The 23,908-nt window shown below is 37.7% G+C and overlaps 1 protein-coding gene across 1 annotated transcript in view; it reads left to right on the top strand.

Annotated features, from left to right (window-relative positions):
* Positions 1-23,908, top strand: part of hpse2 (heparanase 2 (inactive)) — a 142,254-nt gene that overhangs the window by 97,971 nt on the left and 20,375 nt on the right. The window contains exons 7-9 of the mRNA XM_018095632.2: positions 824-917; positions 3,046-3,152; positions 8,003-8,117. Of these exons, the coding sequence (XP_017951121.2) occupies positions 824-917; positions 3,046-3,152; positions 8,003-8,117 (316 nt within the window). The remainder of the gene's footprint in view (positions 1-823; positions 918-3,045; positions 3,153-8,002; positions 8,118-23,908) is intronic.

Raw genomic sequence — 23,908 nt, 5'->3', positions numbered from 1 at the left:
GGGCGGCCTCGGGGCGCCCGCATCACAAATCCGGCGCTGCCTCAGCCTCTCTCTTGTAATGTTATGTTAGTGCTAAACTTAAATGGTGAAAAGCATTTGCAATACAGAGGTATGATTACCACATGCAGGCGTAGGATATTTTATCCAGAGAGCTTTGTAAAGTGTCAAAAATCCAATGAAATATATTACCTTGTAAGGGACTTATATTAGCATAACTCTGTATTAATGGTCAAACTATTCTATTAGATTTACTTAAAGTTAGTACTGATGGAACTGACCAAGATGATTTTGTGATATGTAAATTTGATAGAGAATTTAGATTGTTAGCTCCATTGTCTGTAAAGCCCCACACCATATAAATAAATGATAATAATAAAGCAAAGATATAGTAGTCCTCAGATTTAGTATAGTAATCCTCGGACAGAATGGTTGAATCACATTGATGGTATGTAGACTGTCGGAGCAAGTTGCACATCAAGGGGCCCATAAGCTTCTCGCTGTGATGGGATTTTTAAACCTGTCCGATCTACATCTGGCCAATTTTCAGCCAGATATCAGTTGGGTAGGCCAGACTGCGGGCCTCATCCACAGGCCAATAAGCTGCTGACTTGGTCTTTTAGCAGATTTATTTATCGGCCTGTGCATGGCTACCTTTAGAAAGGACATCAGACTCAATGTTGGGAGAGAGATAAGTCATTTTGGAGGCTGTTAAAGTCTTTTTAGGATTTTAAAATAAAAGGTTCACTTATTCTTTAAATAATGGATAGTGTATCTACCTATTACATTTTAACAAATTCATTTTCATTCTTTTTTTAAATTCTAGTTACTATATTGATGGAAGAGTAAACAAAGTGATGGATTTCATGAAAACTCGGCTGCTAGACACTCTTTCAGATCAAATCAGAAAAATTCAGAAAGTGAGTGGAGTAATGTGATTTGATGAGTGTGGTAGTACAAGAATGTCTCCTTTGGCAGATTGGGTCACCATTAGTGATGAGTGAATCTGTCCTGTTTCACTTTGCTGAAAAATTTGTACAAAACTATTCTACTTATTTTGGGTCATTAACATTTTAGCTACTAGAGAAGTAACCAAAAAGGACATAAAAAGAAGAGCTCTGACCCTGCTCATATAAGGTGTGTGTTAATATCAAACCTAATGCAGGAGAGGAAACACACACTCAATTGGCACATACCAAATGAAACATATATTTTATTGTTACTATTTTCTTAAATTATAAAACAAAACAAATGAATGGTAATGTATATGCTAATGATTACATGCTAATACTTAGAACTGAAACAATTGCCTTGAGAAACCAACCACAATTTGTAAGGAGTCATTTAATTACCTCAGACACAGGGAGGACCTGATTTTAGTGAGTTCTTTGAAACCATGAATGAAAAACCACTAAAACCATGAATGTCTAGTCATTTATTAGAAGATCCAAATATAAGAAGCATAAATGGATTAAAATGTGGAACGAAAACAAAAAGAACATGAAAACCTTGAATTTTTCATTTTTGTAAGAATATTCATACACTTACAAACAAAAGAGTCCCTGAAAGCCTCTAAAACCCTGAATTAAATAAAGATTGTTAATTGACTTCTACATGACTTCATTGACTTCTACATGACAGCTTCTATTTGGCGTATTTTTACATGGTTTTGATATATAATACATGGCAAAAATGTGCATTTTTTAAGCAGAAAAATCATGTTTAATGCAAAAAAACACAAATCGGGGAAAAAAAATACAACCACTGGTAAATCTGCCCCTGTGTGCAAATGGCATTTCTGAATACAATTGCCATGTTTCTTGCCACAATGCATTTTTGCCAGAATTCCTGAGGTTGAGGTTGCCAAAGGGAGTTGTTCCTTATGATCTCTGGCCGGTACATTAAAACTGACACAGATCGAACACAATTACACTAAAAATATTCTAAGTCTGATTAATTATCTTTATCATGGTGTATTGAAACATTCCAAAGTTAGGCGCCTACATATAAAACAGTGCATAAGTGCCGTATATATGAACTATTTATGGAAGTACTTGTGCTTGTGAATCTTTAGCTGTGTGATTTAGGGTAAATTGGAAAAGACACACAAGCCCAAACTGCCTTAAGCATAACAAGGTGCTTAATCATAGGTAATTGTGGTAGCAATTCAGATTCCCACCTTTGGACGCTTCCTATTCAATGGCAATTTCCATTCAAGTAGAAGTGATCAAAAAGCCATATGTGCCATATCTCTAAAAGTCATAGAAGGCAGCTACAGGGTTTAAACTACTTTAATCACTCCATACACAAAAGGGATTCCAGCAGCTTTCATCTGTGCTCAGTGGAATTGATTAACCTGTTATCTGCCCATTGTAAAGTTCATTATATACAGTAGACACTATGGAGAATCTGGGGATGCTAAAAATCCCTAAAATGCATTACTTAGTATGCACACACTAAAGGTTTGTGTCATTTTAACTCTTTACCTGACAGTGATGTATGTGGTACATTGTCAATAAGTAAATGGATATCCTGCCAGTGACCTACCACATATGCTTCAGATTTGAACTTATGCTATAGGTAATGTGCCTTTCCTAAAGAGCCCTTAACCCAGAGAAACTGCCAGATTATAACCTCCAATGTCCAATGATGTAAATGCCATTTGCTTGAACAGAGTAGCATGCATCTCAAGAGAGAAAGTCCTCAGAAACAAGAACGGATAAGGTGCTGCATAATAAAGATAGTGATAACAAAAAAATAAAAAGAAAGCGCACACTGGTCAGTTGGAGAGTACATTTATTTTTACATTCCAGGTCTAACTCCCAATTTACCGGCATTCATGCCATATAATTTAATAAAAAAGCTACCATCTGAATGGTGTTTGTTCAAGATTATTTAAAAAACCAAAGGGTCCAAAGCATTTAAATAGCTTGAGATTTTTTATTTATTTTCCTGCAAGTTTTGAGGTTTATTTTTCTGACACTTGCTGCACTGGTCTGCTATTCCTGCTCTTGACTTGCGACATTTCTCTGTTGGTCCTACATATAGGTGGTGAACTTGTACAGCCCTGGGAAGAAGGTATGGCTTGGAGGAGTTGGATTACCATGGACTAGAGGCACTAACAACTTCTCAGACACATATGCTGCTGGATTCTTGTAAGCCAAATCTTCTCTTTAAACAAAAAGACTGTGTGTTTTAATGTAGCATTTCTAGCAATATTTGATGCCGTATGGTTAGTTGTATATTAGCTTTTGTGTGCACTTCAAGAAATTTCATGGATCAAAAGAAATACTAAATGATGTGTTTTGACACAAGATTCTGTGTGCATACTGGAATTTGTTGTGTGTGCCATTTGTCTTTATGACCATGATCATACAGGCTGGAGGGAACATTGGTTAAGTGGTGTCAAGCTTGACTCTGCTTTGCGCTATTCACTTTATAGGGGGAGGCTGGCCTCATTTTAGGTGGCATCTTTGCTATTTATACTCTGGAAAGTCCATGATATCTTCTAACCTTATAGACAACAAAGACATCTTTATCGCTATAAGGTGTTTTTTTTTATTGAGTTGTGAAATTGTCATGTATAAAAAATGCAATATTTTGGCAAGAGGAATTAAGTAACATCTGTGGACTAACAAGTTTGCACCATATCTGCAGTGGGAAGTGGTCCATATTACACTAAGGAAATATCTCCCCCTCTGTCTGAGCACCGCAGCTGCAGCACACATGTAAAAGCAATTTGGGCTCGAATGGCAATTATTAAACTAACGCTGCTTTGTTACAGCCTTTTGCTTATCATATCATTGCTGTTCGTAAGTTCTTCACCAAACATAAAACCATTAACCCTACTAAAATATATAAATGTTGACGACATATGTATACCTTGCCGTAAATATGTGCTATAAATAATTTTTCAGCATCTGGACTATTTTATAGCAATGCAGCTGTTTATGACTTTTCTGGAGCTGCTTTTAAATAATTATACTTGGTATTTATTAATGAGCCTGGGCGCATAAAATATAAAGAGAGATATCAAAGGTATCAAGAGAACACTTTCCTTTATGTTCTTCACAAAAGTGGAGTGGGGAAAGGGCAATTGGTCGCCAGATTTGTCCAATTTACCTTTAACTAAGCTATAAAGCATGACATTTGGCATCAGTAACACTGTAAAGGGGAAAACTGAGAAAAAGATTAGAGACTTGCAGTTAAATCGAAGTTCATAGCAACTACTTGATAATCGCCTCTAGGCAGCTACAATTTATGTTGATCACAAGCTTTAAGAGCCCTTTATTAGCAGAAAATTATACATAACACCTCCGAGAACATGTTTGTGCTGCTAAATTGATACCACGGGAGGTAATTTGAACAAGTTCCCATTAGTCTGAAAGTGCGGCGTTAGGGTACAATAGTTTCCAGTAACTATCTTTTGCATCTTGCAGCATGGTTAGGAGCCCTGTATATTTGAAATAAAAGGAAATTAAATCCTGACAGACTATTTTCTAATATAGGATATAATATTGCAAGTTAAAAGTGTCAGAAAAGCATACCTATTGTTGTTTCATTATGATGGCTGATGGCAATGCCCTGTTGTATTGTACGTTCATTGAACTAAAATATAATTAAGCCACAAGTGACTATGTATTATTAATATACATATAATCATAAGATGCATATGAATGATGCATAAAATATCAACAACCCCTACCTTCCTTTTAGGGAAGACTGTGCCAGCTTAGTTGCTAACAGTGTAAGGATAGTTGCACTAATAACAGTGATGTAGTTAGGTAATTTATCTGCTGACCCAGCTGTCCATCCCGGAGGCCTGGACACAGTATGGGTCCATCAAAGGATTCCTCTGTGGCCCCAGCCTGCCCAATGACTCTAACAACTTAAATGTATGGTATTTACATTTTGTTATATAGTAACTGAATATATGGTATATTAATAGTATAATGGTAATATAATAGTAATGGTATAATAGGGGTTCAGCTAAATATATAGAAAAAAATGTACAGTGCAGTGTTAACTAATGACTAATAACATTTGTCCATTGCCCTCAAATGATGTCAGTAATGCACAGAGACTATATTAGGGGTAGATATTTATACTTGTAGCAATCCTGATTCTTTCTTTTTGTACATACAGTGGTGTGAAAAACTATTTGCCCCCTTCCTGATTTCTTATTCTTTTGCATGTTTGTCACACTTAAATGTTTCTGCTCATCAAAAACCGTTAACTATTAGTCAAAGATAACATAATTGAACACAAAATGCAGTTTTTAAATGAAGGTTTACGTTATTAAGGGAGACAAAAAACTCCAAATCTACATGGCCCTGTGTGAAAAAGTGATTGCCCCCCTTGTTAAAAAATAACTAAACTGTGGTTTATCAATTTCAATTTTCAATTTCAATATCAATTTGTGTAGTCACCCCCAGGCCTGATTACTGCCACACCTGTTTCAATCAAGAAATCACTTAAATAGGAGCTACCTGACACAGAGAAGTAGACCAAAAGCACCTCAAAAGCTAGCCATCATGCCAAGATCCAAAGAAATTGAGGAACAAATGAGAACAAAAGTAATTGAGATCTATCAGTCTGGTAAAGGTTATAAAGCCATTTCTAAAGCTTTGGGACTCCAGCGAACCACAGTGAGAGCCATTATCCACAAATGGCAAAAACATGAAACAGTGGTGAACCTTCCCAGGAGGGGCCGGCCGACCAAAATTACCCCAAGAGCGCAGAGACAACTCATCCGAGAGGCCAAAAAAGACCCCAGGACAACATCTAAAGAACTGCAGGCCTCACTTGCCTCAATTAAGGTCAGTGTTCACGACTCCACCATAAGAAAGAGACTGGGCAAAAATGGCCTGCATGGCAGATTTCCAAGGCGCAAACCACTTTTAAGCAAAAAGAACATTATGGCTCGTCTCAATTTTGCTAAAAACATCTCAATGATTGCCAAGACTTTTGGGAAAATATCTTGTGGACCGACGAGACAAAAGTTGAACTTTTTGGAAGGTGCGTGTCCCGTTACATCTGGCGTAAAAGTAACACAGCATTTCAGAAAAAGAACATCATACCAACAGTAAAATATGGTGGTGGTAGTGTGATGATCTGGGGTTGTTTTGCTGCTTCAGGACCTGGAAGGCTTGCTGTGATAGATGGAACCATGAATTCTACTGTCTACCAAAAAATCCTGAAGGAGAATGTCCGGCCATCTGTTCGTCAACTCAAGCTGAAGCGATCTTGGGTGCTGCAGCAGGACAATGACCCAAAACACACCAGCAAATCCACCTCTGAATGGCTGAAGAAAAACAAAATGAAGCCTTTGGAGTGGCCTAGTCAAAGTCCTGACCTGAATCCTATTGAGATGTTGTGGCATGACCTTAAAAAGGCGGTTCATGCTAGAAAACCCTCAAATAAAGCTGAATTACAACAATTCTGCAAAGATGAGTGGGCCAAAATTCCTCCAGAGCGCTGTAAAAGACTCGTTGCAAGTTATCGCAAACGCTTGATTGCAGTTATTGCTGCTAAGGGTGGCCCAACCAGTTATTAGGTTCAGGGGGCAATTACTTTTTCACACAGGGCCATGTAGGTTTGGATTTTTTTTCTCCCTAAATAATAAAAACCCTCATTTAAAAACTGCATTTTGTGTTTACTTGTGTTATCTTTGACTAATAGTTAAATGTGTTTGATGATCAGAAACATTTTGTGTGACAAACATGCAAAAGAATAAGAAAACAGGAAGGGGGCAAATAGTTTTTCACACCACTGTAGTTCAATTCACTTGTACACTTTGTACAGCTGTTTCAATACTTTCAATGATTATAATAATAATGACTCCTCCATATCCCCTCTTCCCCCCCATCCCCCCCACTGGCTTGTCTTAGTGGTGGGCTGTCAGCTTTGGATGGAAGGCAACGGCATCCTGCAATAAGCTTGAATACTAATGTTAACCATAAATACAGCTTTTTGGAGCCCTTGCACACCCATCCCAAATAAAGCTGCCCATACACGTTCAAATTTTAGTCTTCTTCCGGCGAACATTAGGATATTGGTTGTAATTTACACAATACATGCTGGATCGGCACAATACATACATGAATTTTTGAACCTGTCCAATCAACTAAATGACAATTGCCATGGTATGCAAATTATTGTGCCTATAATTCAAACCCCACACACGGTTCAAAAATCGTATGAACCGCTGTTTCGTGGCCATCTTTAATCAGGAGAGGTGAGATAAAATGGGCTGTATACCCCCTTGATCAACAAACACAAAAAATATAGTTTTTTTTGTCATTACTTGAAAAAAAACAGCGTGCACAGGGAAAACTGAAGCTACTCCATGTTTTGTCCTTGGGAGGCAGATAATTATGTTGCCAGTAAACAAAACATAGATTCTTGTGATTAAAACAATAGTCAAAAAGTATGTTTGGCATTAACCCTGTTTTTGAATTTATATTAAACAAGGTGATATACTGCCCCTTTAAAGTTTTCTGATGCAGTTCATTTGTACAAAAAGATCAATATCAATTTGACTTTTTTTGAGATTGCAGAGTCATTGGAATAATAAGGATGGCTTATTCACTATTCATCAGCAATTAGTAAAAATAGATGTTATGGTTTCATTTTTTTAATAAAATAAATACAGGTATATCTTTTAATCATCTGCTTAGTTTTTACGCAACATTCTTTTTCATAGCACAGTGTGCCTTTAAAGAATGTCTTGTATTGAATGTAAATGCCATTTTATTCTGAAATGTGTACTGCTTTGTTATCTGTAATCGGCAGACTTGGCCCAATGTTGATGCTATGTATTGTTATGCAGAAAATGATTTGTTTTTTAGGGTTATAGGAAACCAAACAACAATTTTGATTGGAAGGTCCCCTGTTATTTCCTGTTAATAACTTAACTTAAGTTGAAACATGAAGTACACTTTGAAAATAATAGCTTATCTTTTTCTGCAATGACTAATGGAGCCCTCTCTTCCGCCTTACATAGGTGGCTAAACACTTTAGGAATGTCAGCCAACCAAGGTATTGATGTTGTGATCCGACATTCATTCTTTGATCATGGATACAGCCATCTGGTAGATCAAAATTTTAACCCGCTGCCGGTAAGTTTATGATTATAATTAACAGTAACGATTTCTTGCTTCTGCAAAAATACAGGTGTCTTTTTGTTTCAGGTAAAATCCATTCTCTGAAATGCTTCATATTAGTCTGTAAAATTCTTATTACCGGGCATTGATTATGTTTCTAATCAGTCACGCTATAGCACTGATTAACTTACTGTAGGTAGAATATTCAGATATGATAATGAAGTCGAGATTAGTGATGAGTGAATGTTCTTACCAGGTATGGATTCTCAGTGAAATTTCGCATTTTGCCATCAGCAAATTTGTTTGTGCAAAACTGAGGCACAAATTAGGGTAGAAAAAATTTGCAGTGACAAAAAAGTCGTAAATACAAAAATGTAACATATGTCACACTATGACAAAGTCGCATGTAAAAAATGTTGCCTATGTAAAATTTGTCCCATATAAAATTTGTTGCCTATTGTGCATTTCACAAATATTTCAGACAGATTCGCTCATCACTAGTCAAGATGTCAAAGTCAGTACCTAAAGTTATCAAGTTGGTAGAATGCATGGGCACAGTATATCTGAACAGAGCCAACAAGGATATACATTTTAGTGTAAAGAAGAAAATGTGTTTATGAGATGCAGTTTGAATGAGTTGCTCAGTGTAATACTGGCAAGTACAAATTGTGCACTGATCTTAGTAATGACATTTGTGATTCATACAGCAAAATATTACAGGGAGATGTAGATGTAGGAAGATTAAATGGAGATGTAGTCTAGCAACCTTAAAGATGAATTGTTAAAGTAACACTGCACATTGAAGGGGAAAGGACTGACAGAGGGGGCCACCCATATTAGTAGTTACTGAGTTGTGTGTAGTTAGGAGATCATGGTCACAGGGCCCAAACAGATCAGCTGAGGAGGACCACATTTTTTTTTATTTTACTGGAGGGAATGGTCCCCTGTGTGGCTGGAGGATTGATTTACACATGTTTTCTTTTAACTTCTACTAGCATTTGGTCTTCTCTTCACCACAAATATATATATGAGCATGGTGGCTGGGGGTCTGGGAAGAAAATTCTGCTGACAAAAATAATTAAAAAATAAAGTACTAAATACTTAAAGAAAGTTGGATGTTCCAGATAGTTGAGCGAATCTATATCACACTTTGTTCTATAGTAAACAGCTGATCATTACCAATGAGAATGTGTGTTAAGTAAGGTGAGGGTAGTACTGCTACAAATTTGTTTATGGCTCATTAATGCCATAAAGTGTTCCTGATTGTTGTTTGAGTGCATGTACAGCAAATTGCTACAAAGGTAAGATCAGCTGTCAGTCATTACATGTGCTGTATCTTATGTTATGCATTAAATGTTCCAACTCAGGTCTCTATGTAGAAGCACAAAACAAATCCTAAGTATAAACCCAAACAGATTCAGTATACATTTGTGCAGGGTTTTTCTCCAAAAATGGCCTTGGAGCTCTTTTAGTACAAAAAGTACACAAAGTCACAGTTTTAACGGGGAACTTCCAATTACAAAATAAAGGAGGTGGGAGTACAAACCTGTTTAATTTGGTCTACTGCTCTACAGAGGTAAACGTAACAGGAAGTTTATGTTACACTGTTTAACATAATGAAAACTGTATGTTATCCTCTTCCAAAACACCGTTCCTTGAACCATTCATAATGCAGACATTACTGGACTTCTTAGCTCTTCAAAAGAGACTGCTGGCATCAAACAGTTGCACTTCACATGTTTACTCTAATTAGATCAAGCACTGCCATCCAGTATTACCGACACTGTGTAACTATAATCTCCTACTTTATCTATGTAATGTATTGTGGCTGTCTGTATAAATAAGTATCAGATACTTCAGCTTTCATGTTATGACTTGCCTGGGGAAGAGATTAAATAGTCTCGAAAACATGCATTCTAATTCTACTCAGCCAATAAAGTTATTACTTTTATCACAAGTGTTTTGGGGCTTTTTCCATAGCAAATACAGAAACACCTTTTCACTAAAACAAGAGAAAAAGTGAAAATCTTTATGTAGCTTATTGTGATCAAGTTTTTTCCACAAATGAATGGAATTAAGATTTTCTAATTTGAGTATTTTTTAATTCGAGTATTTTCATAAATAGGCAAAAATCATGATTTTGAAAAAAACTCATTTTTTTTACAATCAAGTTAAAAACATGTATAAATCAATATATCAGCCTTTAACTGTTTGGAATGTGCCCAACATTTTAACACACAAAACATTGTGTTACTACAAATAATAATAGTAGTAATTTTTTTTTTTTGTTATGAGCAATAACTGGCCATAAGACTGATCTAACTATAATCAGCCCCTGTATTTTGCAGTTGAAAAAAAATAATTTGATGTGTCAAACTGCATTTTTTAGGTCGATATGAATATCAAAATAATTTTTTTACCCCCTTCATAAGCAATGGTACATTACGACATCAATGTAATTCTAGAAACCCTCAAATGTAATTAGGAATTAGTCATGTTATTTCAAAGGGTTATTATGATACAACCGCTTGGTTCTACAGCTTAAGCTATGTCACACAGGGCGCATAGTAGCTAGTAGTGGTTGCTGGCTAGAAAATTGTTTACTGTGGGAACATAATGGAATCCTTGATCTATAGACGGAGCAGATACTTATCTCTCTATGTAATATAAGTCTTATTCATGGCTTAACAAACATATCAGGACTGTGTTGAATGCTGAAACTAGTGACGCCCTATTACATTACATTATATAATGTAGCAAACAAGGTGGGCAAATGATTTGACAGTCTGTGTCGGGCTTTTCATTAATAATAAATGTGTGTATAGACAGAGGTAACCACTGGCATACTCCAACGGGTTTTCTCCAGTGTTTCTCAAAAAGAGTTCTTAAAAATGAAATTGACATGTTCATGACAAGGAGAAAATTATCATTGGTCACCCCATCAAAACTACTCTGCCTTCCTGTTGTGATCTTTCACGCTGATATGCCAATATTATGGCATGAGACAAGCTAACACCGTGTATTTCCCTGGCACGTTCTGCAGCATTTTGGCTTCACAATAGACAAACTATTCTTGGTACGCAAAGCAGAATATACTTCTCCTTGTGGCTTGTTTGAACTTGGCTTGGAAAGAACTTGCCCCAGATTGGTCTCTTTAAATGCTAATAGGAGACATTAGTTAATGTCAAGAGGAACATGTTGAAAGCAGATGTAGATTGTTACCTCTAAAATGTTAGAAAAACATGAGATAAAGTGTAACTCTTCATCTTGAGAAAAGAAAATGAACAGCTGAGGCACATGAAGTATCGGAGAGAGAAACAGTGATGCTGAAAATGTCAACAGATATTTTGTGGTGTGACCCAGGGTCAGGAAGTGAGAAGTACTATGTATTGTGCGGATTTATTTCCAGCTGAGCCTGCCTCTTTACAGCAGATTTATTATGTGTTCACACTTCCAAGGCTAATGTAATGATGTTAAGATGTACCAAAAATCCTCCTGAATGTAATATGTTTGTGAGTTCCACGTTAACCCGCTTCTTTTGTAAGAGAGAATCAAGCTGTAAATTGGGTTTCATTTATTATTCATTTGCGTGTCCCTATTTCAATATAATGAATGTAATGAAAAGTAAAGGTTTACAACTATGGTGATCACGTTAACTAACTGAATATGCACAAGCCAATACACACAAGATTACCTTTCATTATAGAATATGCAATGAATTTGAAGTTTGACATACATACAGCTCTCTTTTAGGATAGTTAATATTTGATGTGGTGTCCAGCTGCTGTGCCACAGTAATGTAAACTAAATTTAAAAGCCCCAGTGGAGTCCTACACATAACAAAACCTTTTGGGTGTTTATGGGTACAACCAGGCAGGGTAAAATGGAATCAAGTAGTGCAAAGATACATATCACATATCACATGCATGAATTTGCTTAATGTTGCATTAAAAAAAACACAACTGTGGTCAAACCTGCACCTCAATGCAAGCTAAACATATATAAATTGCACTTGTGTGAGGGCCTTAAAAATGCAGCACTTATCACGTATCACTTATAAGATGCATGGAAAGAAAACACCTGTGTAAAACAGCCAAGAAGGAGAAGCAGTTGCATGACTGGCAGAGAAATGCTCATTATGCAAAGACCTAAAGGTAGAGACATGGGCAGTCTCATTTATTTTTGTGGGGCAAGGTTTAAAGTGCCAAAGTCAGTTGTACCGTTTTGCACCTTGCACCATGTAACTCTTTTCTCACAAAATGGAGTTCAACAAGCTGCAGGCATATTTATATGGCCCATAGGTGGATGGTGCATAGGTGCCTCATGTAGTAGAAAAATATATTTACAGAGAGGTGAAGCACTTATACTTTAACTAGGGATTGAATTCAAGACACAAAAGCCCATTTGTCTAAAGGCAGGCAGCAGCCACTGCGGCACACTGCTGTTAAAACTTGCTAAGAGTGCTGACCATTTGATAACCATTGAACTCTATAGGAAGCAGTACAAGTATGGGATCAATATGATCAATATGAGATCAGAGCTTTGAATGGACCATTGTAGCTTATTTACAATTTTGTATAATTACAGCCACAACTGTTTAATATTTTGTTATGTGAATAAAGTGCAAAAAACAGGTGCAAAACACACTTTGCCCCTTGCACCATGTGCCCAAAGGTGTAATTAGTTTTAACCTGTGCAGTGTGCAATTGCTCAAAGCAGATTCTACCTTTGTAAATGATTAATTGAACAAACAGCTGTTATCCAAAATAGAGTCCTAGAAATACTGTTTCAATACTGTTTTCTCTAGTCTAATAAATTATAAAGCCAGTTGGTGGGTGGTGGGTAGGTGCCCCGTACTTGCACATTATTTAGATGCACAAGCTAAGGAGTGCCCTAAACTTATTGCATCCCTATCATTTTTAATTTGGTGCATGATAATGTGACCAGCTTTCACATCTCATGCACGTACAAATGCACTGTGAATAGGCTCTAAAGGGAATGTAAATGAGGCCTCAGAGACAACTGATTCATGGGGTCTCTAAATGCACATTATAAAGTAACCATACAGGTAAATGGGAGGTGGGGTGCATTTCCTGGAAATTATATAAATTGTTTTTGCAAAAGTGATTATACATAATTAAGTATTTAAAAAATTCCAAGTCATTTGAATCCACTGTATATGAAGGAAGACTATTACAAGGATTCATTCTTAGAAAATGTGCATTTGGGGATTAGGGTGCTGAGCAAATTAAAATTGTTTCCTGTAATAGTCTGAGCTGTATATGAAAAATCAGTGTTTGACACCAGGCCTGTACTGACAATCTGCAGATTCTGGCAAATGCCAGAGGGGCTTCTGTAAGATGCCATAGACAGTCACTATTTATTGGGCTGGTGGGGCCTGTTTGGGTCTCTGTGTACTTGAAATGCAAAGGCCTATTCTAAATCCAAGTCCAGACCTGTTTGAAACAATGTCCCGGACTTATCCGGAGTCAATATTTATGCTGCAATTACAGATTTCAGGTGTTTTGCAAGGGATTTGCTGTAGTTTTTCTGAAGTTCTCATCAAAGATATTTAATTTGTATACCCTTTCAACCTGTGCAGTGTGCAATTGCTCAAAGCAGATAGTTTAGCAAATACTTTTGTAAATGATTAAATGAGGAAACAGCTGTTATCCAATATAGGGTCCTAGAAATACTGTTTCATGATACAGTCTTTTCTCTAGTCTAATAGATTATAAAGCCAATTGTAGAAATGTTGGTCAGATTATGTATCAGTAGATTGAGGTCTACTGGAGTAAGCCTCTTGTAGACCCTTAATAGAATAGGTACTCCCCATTTAGTGTGGTTCCACCCCAAGTCCACATCCAGTTTAATGTTAAGGCTTCACTAAGCAAAACACATAAAATAAACTCCCATGCCTATTTGGAAACTAACCATTACAGCAGTCTGTTCTCTCCTTATTGGGAAAATAAAACAACAGTTGCTTTTCCACTTATGGGATGACTTAAAGGTCCCATTGTTAAACAAAAAAAATCCCCTGGAGTTAAAACACATAGGAGAGGAACATTGGAGAAACATAAACACCTTCAAACTGTTCTCCAGTGTTCCTTAACAACTCTATAGCATGTTTTCTAGTACCCTACTTCATTTGTATTAAACTTTGCTTTTCTGTGTCTTCCTGGTAAAAGTAGCTGCCATATTTTTTGTTCATAGGAATGACAATGCTGGTTGTCATTTTGAATTTTAAGTTTTTGATCCATGAATTTAATGAGTGGAACTGATTCATAAATAATAGAAGCCTTGGTATTGGAAAAATGAGGCCTCGGTGTTGGAAAATGAATTTGTATCCTAACAAAACAGGGAGAGGGGTTTGACCTATTAGCGAAAGCTAAACAATAGCAACAAGGCTACTGTGCATACTATCTGCAATCATTTTTCCCATATTTTTTTACATAACTGTTGTTATTCTCCAGCAGGGATTATTATCAATAACCCTTGAGCGCATGGCTTAAAATAATACATTGCACTTATGCTTGCAGTGCTTGCTAAACTGTGGGGCTTTTCCTGCTGGAAGGGACTCATGGTAAAATCTAAAGGCGAATGCTTATCTACTGCCTTGGCTATCTTGAACTTTAGGAAAGTGACTGTCAAGATCATGTTTCATATACTTGTAATGTTGTTGTGAGCCAAATGTTGACCCACATTGACGCCTGTAGCTACTCAATGGGTTTTTAGGAGGCAAGATTTTTATTTTAAAATTTTCTTGATGCAGCTAGATGAACTGAAATAAAAAATAAGATCATGTTTGTTTTCATGATTGCATTTTTTTAAATGAAAAATTGATTGGGATCTCTCAGTGCTTTTCTAAATACGCAGCAATTTTAATAAACCAGACCCTAAATGTCATGTGACTTTAACGCAATTGACAAACAAAGTTTTTACCACAGATAAAAATATAGGATTGAGATTTGTTTCTGATTTTGGAAATGAAGGATCCAGCATTCAACCAAATATAAAACTGGTGGAGTTTATATTGTAGATGCCTAATAGAGAATGCCTAGATATGCTGAAATAAGTAATGGATATTCTTCCACTCATGTATAGATGGAATACGCAAAACATAAGCTCAGAGTATACACTTTATTATCCAGTTGAATACTACGTCTCAGGAATAGAGATGTAGCGAACTGTTCGCCGGAGAACTAATTCGCACGAAAATCGGGTGTTCGCAAGTTCGCAAGTTCGCGAACTTTTAGCGATGTTCGCAAATTTGGGTTCGCCTTAGCTGGAGCCAAATTTTGACCTCTCACCCCAGAGCCAGCAGATATATGGCAGCCAATCAGGCAGCTCTCCCTCCTGGACCACACCCGGACCACTCCCTTCCATATATAAACCGAAGCCCAGCAGCCATTTTACATTCTGCCTGTGTGTGCTTGTTGAGTTAGCATAGGGAGAGAGCTGTGCAGGGGTTTGAGGGGCAGTTTAGGTAGCTTTGCTGACTAGTAATCTACTTTCTACTGCTCTGTATGTAGCTGCTGGGGACAGCTGTCCTGCTGATCTCATCTGCTGTAACCCAATAGTCCTTGTAAGGACTGCTTTTATTTTCTGATTACGGATTACAACAACGTATTTTTCAGAGAAATTTTTGCCCTTGATCCCCCTCCTGCATGCCACTGTCCAGGTCGTGGCACCCTTTAAACAACTTTAAAATCAGTTTTCTGGCCATAAATGGCTTTTCTAGGTTTCAAAGTTCGCCTTCTCATTGAAGTCTATGGGGTTCGCAAAGTTCGCAAAAGTTCGCAGTTTTTGGCAGAAGTTCGCAAACGGGTTCGCGAACTTTTTTTGTGAGGTTCGCTACATCCCTACTCAGGAACTTAGAGGCCAGCGAAATGAGTCAGGCTCACTTGCAAAGGTGCTTATCAGCAAGTAGCCCATGGTCATACATGGCTGTTTCTGTTGTTGCCATTTTTTCACATAGTCTTTTTGTTATCCTTCTCAATGTATACACAGCAGTATGGCATATTTTTATTGTAGTTTTGCAGTATTGTTGTTTGTCTTTTCTGTCAATATTGTAACACTGCTATTTTTAAGCACAGCGTCTGGAAGAAAAATGTGCCAAGTGAGGTGATTTATTTTCTGCCTTCAGATTCCACTCTCCTAAATGTACTTTTAAGCAGAGCTTTAAAAACAGTTGCCTGCATTCTGGCTAATGGCGTCCTGCGGTGCAAAACAGTTATGGACAGGTGAAAATTGTTAAACATTTTAAAAGCTGCAGAGCCTGTAAGAAACAGCAAGACCAGACTTTGACCTGACACTAGGTGTAACGGCTGCTATTTTCCCGTGGGAGCTATCAGGAAGATGAAAGCAGTCGAACATACCTGCAATGGGTAACTGTGATGGGAAATATGAGCCCCTTGTTCCTTCCCCGTGATGAAGACTTTTCCACATGTCGCCTTTGTGCAAACTCAGCTGGCTGTTGAGAGACTTGGAACCTGAACCAGGGAATCAGTCACCGCTGTATCAAGCAGGCAGCTTGTCAAGTGAAGATATACTAGACTCATCTCTCAGACATTCACAATGATGGAGATGATTCCTTTTTTTGGTGGGGGGGGGGGGGCAAGCTTGCAACATACTTTATACTTCTATTATTATTATCCATAAGGTGTCATTGTACACAGGCCCAGGCTGGGATTCAAAAGAGGCCATGGCAAGTACACAGAGGCCCAAAGAGCCCACCAGAAGCCCACTAAATCATGACTGTCTATAGCTTGCTATTTACTTCTAAATATGTTCACAATTACAAAGCATTATATATTTACCAATTGCAAAGAATGTGCACATTTATAGATAGTCAATGATTTATTTTGTGTATTTGTTTTTTTTTTCAAAGTCATTATTAGGTTTATTACTGAGTAGCACTGGCCTAGTATCATGGGGATATCATTACCCGCAAAGATTTTGCTTGAACCTGGGATGCTTTTCTCTTTCAACATTCCACTAATCACCCTAAATTCAGAAACCTCACCAGCTATGCAGAGGTATGTGAATGAATGAAGGGAAGATTCTTCTTTTACATTTTCTTGTAGGAGGCAACATTTATTAAAGGGGTAACTCACCTTTAAATTAGCTTTTAGTATGATGTAGACATTGATATTGTGAGACAATTTGTCATTCCTTTTTTTTAGCTTTATGTTCAGTTATTTAGCTTTTTGTTCAGCATCTCTCCTGTTTAGTATTTCAGCAGCAATCTATTTGCTAGGGTCTTATTTAACCTAGCAACCAGGAAGTCTATTGAACGAGATATAGGAATATGAATAGGAACGCACTTGTATAGAAAGATAAGTAATAAAAATTAACAATATCAATAAAATTATAGCCTCACAGAGCAATAGTTTTTGACTGCGGGGGTCAGTGAACCCCATTTAAAAACTAGAGAGAGGTAGAAGAGGATGGCAAGTAATTGAAAAACTATAACATAATACAGGGGTCCCCAACCTTTCTTACTCGTGAGCCACAGTCAAATGTAAAAAGACTTGGAGAGCAACACAAGCATCATAAAAGCTCATGGAGGTGCCAAATAAGGGCTAAGATTGGCTATTAGGGAGCCTCTATGCACCCTATCAGCTTATAGGGGCTTTATTTGGTAGGAAATCTTGTTTTTATTCAACCAAAACTTGCCCCCAAGTCAGGAATTCAAAAATAACTACCTGGTTTGGGGGCACTGAGAGCAACATGCAAGGGGTTGGGGAGCAACATGTTGCCCCGAGCCACTGGTTGGGGATCCCTGACATAATAAACGATTGCAATTGCAAAGCTGCTAGGAATAGGGCATTCTATACCATACTAAAAGTTAGCATAGGTGAACCACCCCTTTAAAAGAAAAATAAAATCAGTAATCATTTTACAATGTGCAAATATTATTAATGCAGATAAATTACAATTACATAAATAAAAAAAACTCAACATTACCCAAAGCACTTCTTCTGGCTTTCCTCAGCCAACAGTTTACATTTTCCATACTTAATTTTTTAACTAGTGTCTGTGACATGAGAGGTGGTATGCAGAGGAGCCATGGATATTGACTTACATACCCCTTAAAGGAGAACTAAAGCTTAACAAAGATGTAGGCTAGAAATGCTAAACATTGTATTTTGGGGTTTTGTATCCCTATAGCTCCCCATGTATATTTCTGCTGATTCCCTACACATTCTTTTGGGCTACTGTATCTGAGCATAGAGACCCACTCAAAATATACTGTAAATATACAGAATAAAAAAGTGACAGTACAAGTTAAGTCAGATTCAAATTACATGTCAGCCCACAGAATTGAACACTTAGCCCTGCAGCATCAGCTTCTGCAACAGGCAAACCTCATTTTCAGCTTGATGGTTTGCAACGACCATGTGAGTGTCCCTGATACTTCTAACAAAATCTAAGATGGTGATCCCCTTTGACAACTTTAAGGCCTGGATCATTACTGCTATAGAGATTCTAAAACTTTGAGCAGGTGCAGTTCAGTGAATAAAATATAGCATTTCTGCATATATTTTTTGGGGGGTTTAGCTCTTCTATTAAGGAGAAGGAAAGGCATTTTGGCATTTTATTGCCAATAGATTGGCCATACAAGTGCAAGCTAAATATATTTATTCTGCAGAAAGATTTAACATACAAGATTAAACAGCCCTCCTTCTGTTTGTTTAAGATAGCAGCTGCCATTTTAGCTTGTTCTCAGTAACTTCCATTCTGCAGCTCTAGCTGCTGGTAGCTCAAATTACAGTACAGTTGGGAGGGGGATAGAGGAGAGATGGGAGGGGGAGAGATAAGAGGGGAAGGAGGAGAATGGAGGGGGAAAGATGAGAGAGAAACAAACTGAGCAGACTCGTGATGTGCTCTAAAGGATTTTTCTGAGAGAAGGAAATCTGATACTGAAGAACATGAGTACACAAAAGAAGAAAATAAATCCTGTGCTTCTTTTGATAGAGGACTCCGTGCAGCTTTAATGTGAGTGCTTATGGCTGTATTTACATACCTTTCTGACCTTTCTTAAGCTTACTTAGTTTTTACCTTTCCTAGTCAAGTGCTTATTATTAATTCTTGTTTGAGGCAAAACAATCCTATAAGGTTTTGGTATCCTATAGTCTTAAGGTATGGACATCCAAAATACAGAAAGACCACTTATCTGGAAAACCCCAGGTCCCGAGCATTTTGGATAACAGGTCCCATACATGTTCAAGCAGAGCAGAACACAATTAGGTGTATGGCATTTTTGATGGGTGTGTTACTGTTTTTAAACACATTTTCGCATCTAATGACAAACCTAGATATAGAAAATGAGCCCTATTGTCTTGTAGAAGTGCTAATTCCTGGTGCTTTCTTAGCTCATGCAGCTGTCAAGAGGCCCTGTCAAAAAATACATTTATCTAACCATTTAAAATGGATGGTGTGTATCTTATAAGTATGTTTACTTTTTCTCTTTATGATTATAACTTCTCTATCTTCACCTCTCCATGAGTTTTTCATATTTTCTCTTTTTGTGCAAAAACTGACTTCAAATGTTTGACTATACCCTGATTTACTGCCTTTTTAATGATACTGTTAATATTGTTCCTATCTTGCAGTTTTCTGTTAGTTTTTCCTATTCAATATTTTGCAATACACTCTCTATCCAATAAATTACATTTTCCATTTCCTTTTATACTCTTGCCATGAGCCAGCCATGGAAAACATGTGGGAACATGTCGGAAAAAAAAGGCACAACACAACCAACCACATTGTGTAATAAAAAGTTTTTTTATGTGTTGACATGAACTACTTTTTTTTGTAAAGTAAAACATTATCTGTCATGTCACTAAAATAAAGCAAGACCATGACCATCAATGATGACATGCAATATTCTGCCAGATCCTCTGCATATTATATTAATGACATATGCTGTTATTTAAGGAAAGTGGCTGTGGCTTATTTTTACAAGATATGTGTATCTTCTATTGTACTTATGTATAATCATGTACAGTATTTGGATTTGGTGCAAAAGTACCCATTTAAATGCACAATGTGTGTGCCAGAAACCATTCTTAATGTTCAGCTGTACAATAGTGGCTTAGACTGGGTTTTAAAATGTATTTATGCAGTATGGGAAAGGGACCACCATATTTTGTGTATGTCTGATTTGTCACTCAAGAATTCTGCTCAGTCCAGTAGAGTTCAGCATATACAGAGCAAATCTGGATTTCTGTTGGATGTTGAGTGAATAAAAAAGCACTGCAGGAAAAAGAAGATTGTGCAAAGGCAGTAAAGCTCTATATATTATGCAGATGCAGTAGGATGGGGCAGGGTCCAGCCTAGTTTGCTGTCCCGGTACATTTCTTCTGTGGGAGCAAGCTATTTTTGTTTAGTTAAGAAAAGATAATGTTCCAAATGTTTGCTTAAGATGCTTGTACAGAAATGCTGTAATTTGGAGGACTGCTTATAGTGGTTGGAGCATCCTAAGTAACAAGCAGGCCCGGATTTGTGGAGAGGCCACAAAGGCCCGGGCCTAGGGCGGCAGAAACCTGGGGGCGGCATGCCGCCCAGCCGCACAATAATCTCAAAATTTCTGTTCCCATACGGAGCAATGGGGACTTCTCCCCACTGCTCCGTATGCACTTTGGCCCACGGCGCATGCACGCTTGCTTGCCCCCGCTGTTTGCGCATGCGCGCACCACCCCCCCGCGCCTGCGCACTACCACTGGTCAGGCACGACGCACGCATGCGCACTGGGGGGGGGGGCGTGTGACCGGGGGCGGTGAGTTTTGAAATCCGGCCCTGGTAACAAGGATATGCAGGTAGTGTGAGAAGCTGCTGGAAACCATTAAATGTCCATATATGTATAGAGTAACTGAGGCATATGAGAGTTCAGACAGTATAATGTCCTTTGTATGGCTCAACCAAAGAGTAGTCATGGAGTTCCTATGGCATCATTAGCAGGAAGATGTGTGAGCCCATTTCATGTTCACAAAGGATTGAAAGGGGCTGCTAGAGATGCTATGATGCCAAACTGTAAAAGGGTTCCAGATAAATTAACAGTGTAACCTAAATTGTGTGCAGGTCTGCTAGTAATTCCTTCCTGCGCTCAAGAAGAGCACCCATGAAAACCGCTGGTCGCTTTAGGGGAAATAATCTTTAGTTATCCACCAAGGGGCATTGATTAGGGTGTGGCACAACCAAAAATAAATAAACCAGAACACTTGAGTGTGTTTAAGTAAACTCTCTGCAACTATAGGCACTAGTTATTTGTTCTAGTGGTATCTACCACTACATACAGAGGGACTCTGCTATACTAGTAAATCCAATTCAAGGGCTTCCCACACCACCACAAAGTGTTCCCAGATTCTCCCATGCTATCATTGCAATTTTTCGTAAGTTCCTTAAAACAGTAGAAGAAGCCACAAACCTGTGCACAGCATCTTGGAATAGTTACACTGAAAAAGAAAGAGTTTAGATATGGCACAAGCAAACAACAAGAAAGAAGGTGCATAGTGGCTTCAAAACTAGATGAAGAGGAATAGCTGTATCTTGGAATTATGACCTTTTTTAAAGCTGGCCTTGTTGCCACTGCTCAAATAAAAGCAGTTTAACATGCAATGTATCCTTCTCATGATGTTGATAAATGGGTGTCTATAATAAATGGGTGTATACACAACTTATTTTCTGAATTAATGAGAGTAACTACTGCCTTAAAGTAATATACTGCATTGAGACTACATCAACCATTCTATGCACCCAGGGGAGTATTACTAGAATGAATGCATCAAGGTTGGAAATATATTGGTGGAGTCATGATGGCAGCTCACTGTAATGGTAATTCCACATTTATGGGTTCATTTATGATATTTTGGCACTAAATAGACACTAAAAGTGATGGTAATATTCCGATTACTTACTCTTAGCAGCTTTGCTTGAGGTTTTGGTGGATTAACACAGCTCAACATTGAAATATATTTAAAATCACTCCAGGGAACTGTATACGTGGTTAAAAAGTATTATTTTACAGTAGTTGAGTCAGTTCAACGGTCTATTTGGCATTGTGAAGTAAAAATAAGTAAAATGTGCTTTAAATTAAGCCAACTTATATAAAACTAAGGGCTGTTGTCATTGAGACATCTTTAATAATCCTACTTATAAGTAAATAATGTGTAAAGCTATCAACATATACAGTTCCCAATCTACTGTTACACATGACAACCTGTTAGCCTAGAAAATATTATTGGTGGTGGCACAGTCAATTCAGTATCCTTTCATTACATAACATTAGTTTTGCTAGATACCCTGCTTTTGTGTTTGGTTACTGGCTTAGATGTTGTCCTTCAATCAAACGCAATTTCCGAGTGCTGTATTTCAAGTGAATGAAACATCTGAAGGTAGGGTTATGGGATCATCTGATGATTGAAGGACACATGCTAAATAGAGTTACCTACAGCAGGACTGCACTGATTGCACATTTCATTTCACTTCCACTGATTCTTACTCAGTTCTGCTGCACATGTTTTCAATATTTGCCCTTTGATTTTTCAGTAATCTGGAAACTATATACACAGGAGATAGAGTACTAATAATAATTGTTGTGATTATTATTATGAGTATTATTAATAACATATTGTACCAGTATTTAAGCTGGCATTTGTCTTAAAAGAGACATAAGAATCCAGTCAGCAGACACAAACAGGTGGTGATGGGAATTTGTTGGTGCCAGGCCAGACTGGTTTCTTATCTCTGCTCTAACTGGAAACTTTATATATAAAAAAAAAATGCATGACTGATACGTTCACCTAAACTCAATGGTTCCTACCAGGCCTAGATTGGGATTTAAAATAGGCCCTGGCATTTCACGTACACAGAGGCCCAAACAGCCCCCCACCAGCCTAATAAATAGTTACTGGCTATGGCAGTGGTCCCCAACCAGTGACTCAGGAGCAACATGTTGCTCACCAACTCCTTGGATGTTGCTCCCAGTGGCCTCAAAGCAGGTGCTTATTTTTAAATTCCTGGCTTAGAGGCAAGTCTTGGTTGCATAAAAACCAGGTGTACTGCCAAAAAGAGTCTTTTGTAGGCTACCAGTCCACATAGGGGCTATCAAATACACAACTTTCATATGGTATGCTTGTGTTGCTCCCCAACTCTTTTTACATTTGAATGTGGCTGATGAGTAAAAAAGGTTGGGGATCCCTGGTCTATGGCATCTTACAGCAGCCCCTCTGCCATTTGCCAGAATCCACAGATTGCCAGTCTGAGCCTGGCTCCCACCTGCAAGAGACATTCCTGGTGACATAATCAAATTCTGAAGCATGATAGAAGATTCAGAACAAAAGTTTTTAATGTCCTAGACTTTTTTCAATGTTTGTATCCCCCAAGCAGCTAATATGCCACCTCTAAGTTAAACACATTTCATAGCAAACATGAAATCCTCTCACCCTCATGCATTTGATTTGACTTCAATTTAAAAAACACTCTTGGTAATATGTTAAAGTGACTTTGTAAAAGTACACATGGCCCTTCTGGCAAACCTATGTTGGCTAAAAGGCCAGTAAATGCAAATAGGGAAATATCTTATTTAAATGTAATGGTTATATCTGTTTATCCTGCATATGCAATTAAACTATTTCTTTGCAGCAACAAATCTATTTTCATCCCATTGGTGTGCAGAAAGACATAAATTACTTTTGACCTCTGTTTATCTCCACTTAAGTACTAAAAGCTTTTTAGATAAACTAGGGCACATTTACAGCCACAGCCGCAGTTGTTATCATTACTAGGTACTTGCGACCAAC

Source organism: Xenopus tropicalis, chromosome 7, assembly GCF_000004195.4.
Source record: "Xenopus tropicalis strain Nigerian chromosome 7, UCB_Xtro_10.0, whole genome shotgun sequence".
Lineage (NCBI taxonomy): Eukaryota > Metazoa > Chordata > Amphibia > Anura > Pipidae > Xenopus > Xenopus tropicalis.
The sequence above is the reverse complement of the archived record's forward strand: the minus strand, read 5'-3'. Positions and strand labels throughout refer to the sequence as shown.